Here is a 974-nt window from a genome sequence, read left to right as displayed (position 1 = left end):
CTGCTGAAATTTTGGGCACACACATGCACGTGCCCAGTTTTTTTTTTTTTTTTTTTTTTTTTCTTTAGATGTATGGGGCTGGGATTTGAACCACATGGTTGGCCATATGGCTCTCTTAACCATTAGGCCTTAGGGCTGGCCCAATCTCCATTTCAAGAATTTTCTGAAATAGTTGTTTGTGGGGCTGGTAGTGGCACAGTGCTAATGCGATACAGCTGGACCCATAAGAGAAGATCCTGGGTCCATGTCCTAGGACCACCCTAATATACCAGGCACCGCTGTGCCCATGATCCAGGCTGACTGAGGCTGGGAGTAGAGTGTGGTTTAAAGACCCTGTAGGGAGGCCAGCAGGTGGTGTGGAGGTTAAGGCAGCTGGATCCCACATGGTGACTCTGTGGTTTGAGTCCTGGACCCAAATTACTGAAAGGAGAATGGAGAAGAGGCTGCAGTGTGGCCATCTCCCTTGGGGGGTGATTGCTCACTTTCCCTCTTCCTCTCTGTAACTTTCTTATGAGTGCACACACCATGTCACAAACTGGAGGGAAAAAAAAAGATGTATTTTTAGGATAAAAAAAAATGCAAGAAGAGTATATAACCCAGACAAATTCAAATTTCTCTTTCCTTGGAAAAAGGCACTGAAAAGGCTAAAGCAGGCAAAAAGTTGGCTTCACGCCTCAGTGCCTTTCAGCTCCTGGAACAGTCTGACCCAGATGCTGGAAAGAACAGAGGCACTAAAGGCAGCCCCAGAATCACACGAGGCCTAGGAACTGGCCTTCAGCCAGGAGGAAACTCTGCACCAGATAACTTGAGTGCCATCTACTGCCGGGAAGCAAGACTTATCCCAGGAGATGAGGGATGAGCAACCAGGTCAGAGGTAAGCAGGGTCCTATGTGGCAACTGCTTAGACCTTATGTATTCATCCCACTGAATCAGAAGCACACCCATCCAGTCACTTGCCTTCTTTTCCCGCTCTT

At 47.7% G+C, this 974-nt stretch overlaps 1 protein-coding gene across 1 annotated transcript in view; it reads right to left on the bottom strand.

Moving 5' to 3' along the window:
- The window catches only part of SUPT6H (SPT6 homolog, histone chaperone and transcription elongation factor), a 44,591-nt gene that overhangs the window by 20,566 nt on the left and 23,051 nt on the right, over nucleotides 1-974 (bottom strand). Inside the window, 1 exon segment of the mRNA XM_006165455.3 lies at nucleotides 958-974. Coding sequence (XP_006165517.1) covers nucleotides 958-974 — 17 coding nt within the window.

Source organism: Tupaia chinensis, unplaced genomic scaffold, assembly GCF_000334495.1.
Source record: "Tupaia chinensis unplaced genomic scaffold, TupChi_1.0 Scaffold143921_1, whole genome shotgun sequence".
Lineage (NCBI taxonomy): Eukaryota > Metazoa > Chordata > Mammalia > Scandentia > Tupaiidae > Tupaia > Tupaia belangeri.
Note: the sequence above shows the minus strand (reverse complement) of the source record. Positions and strands in the feature narration are given on the sequence as shown.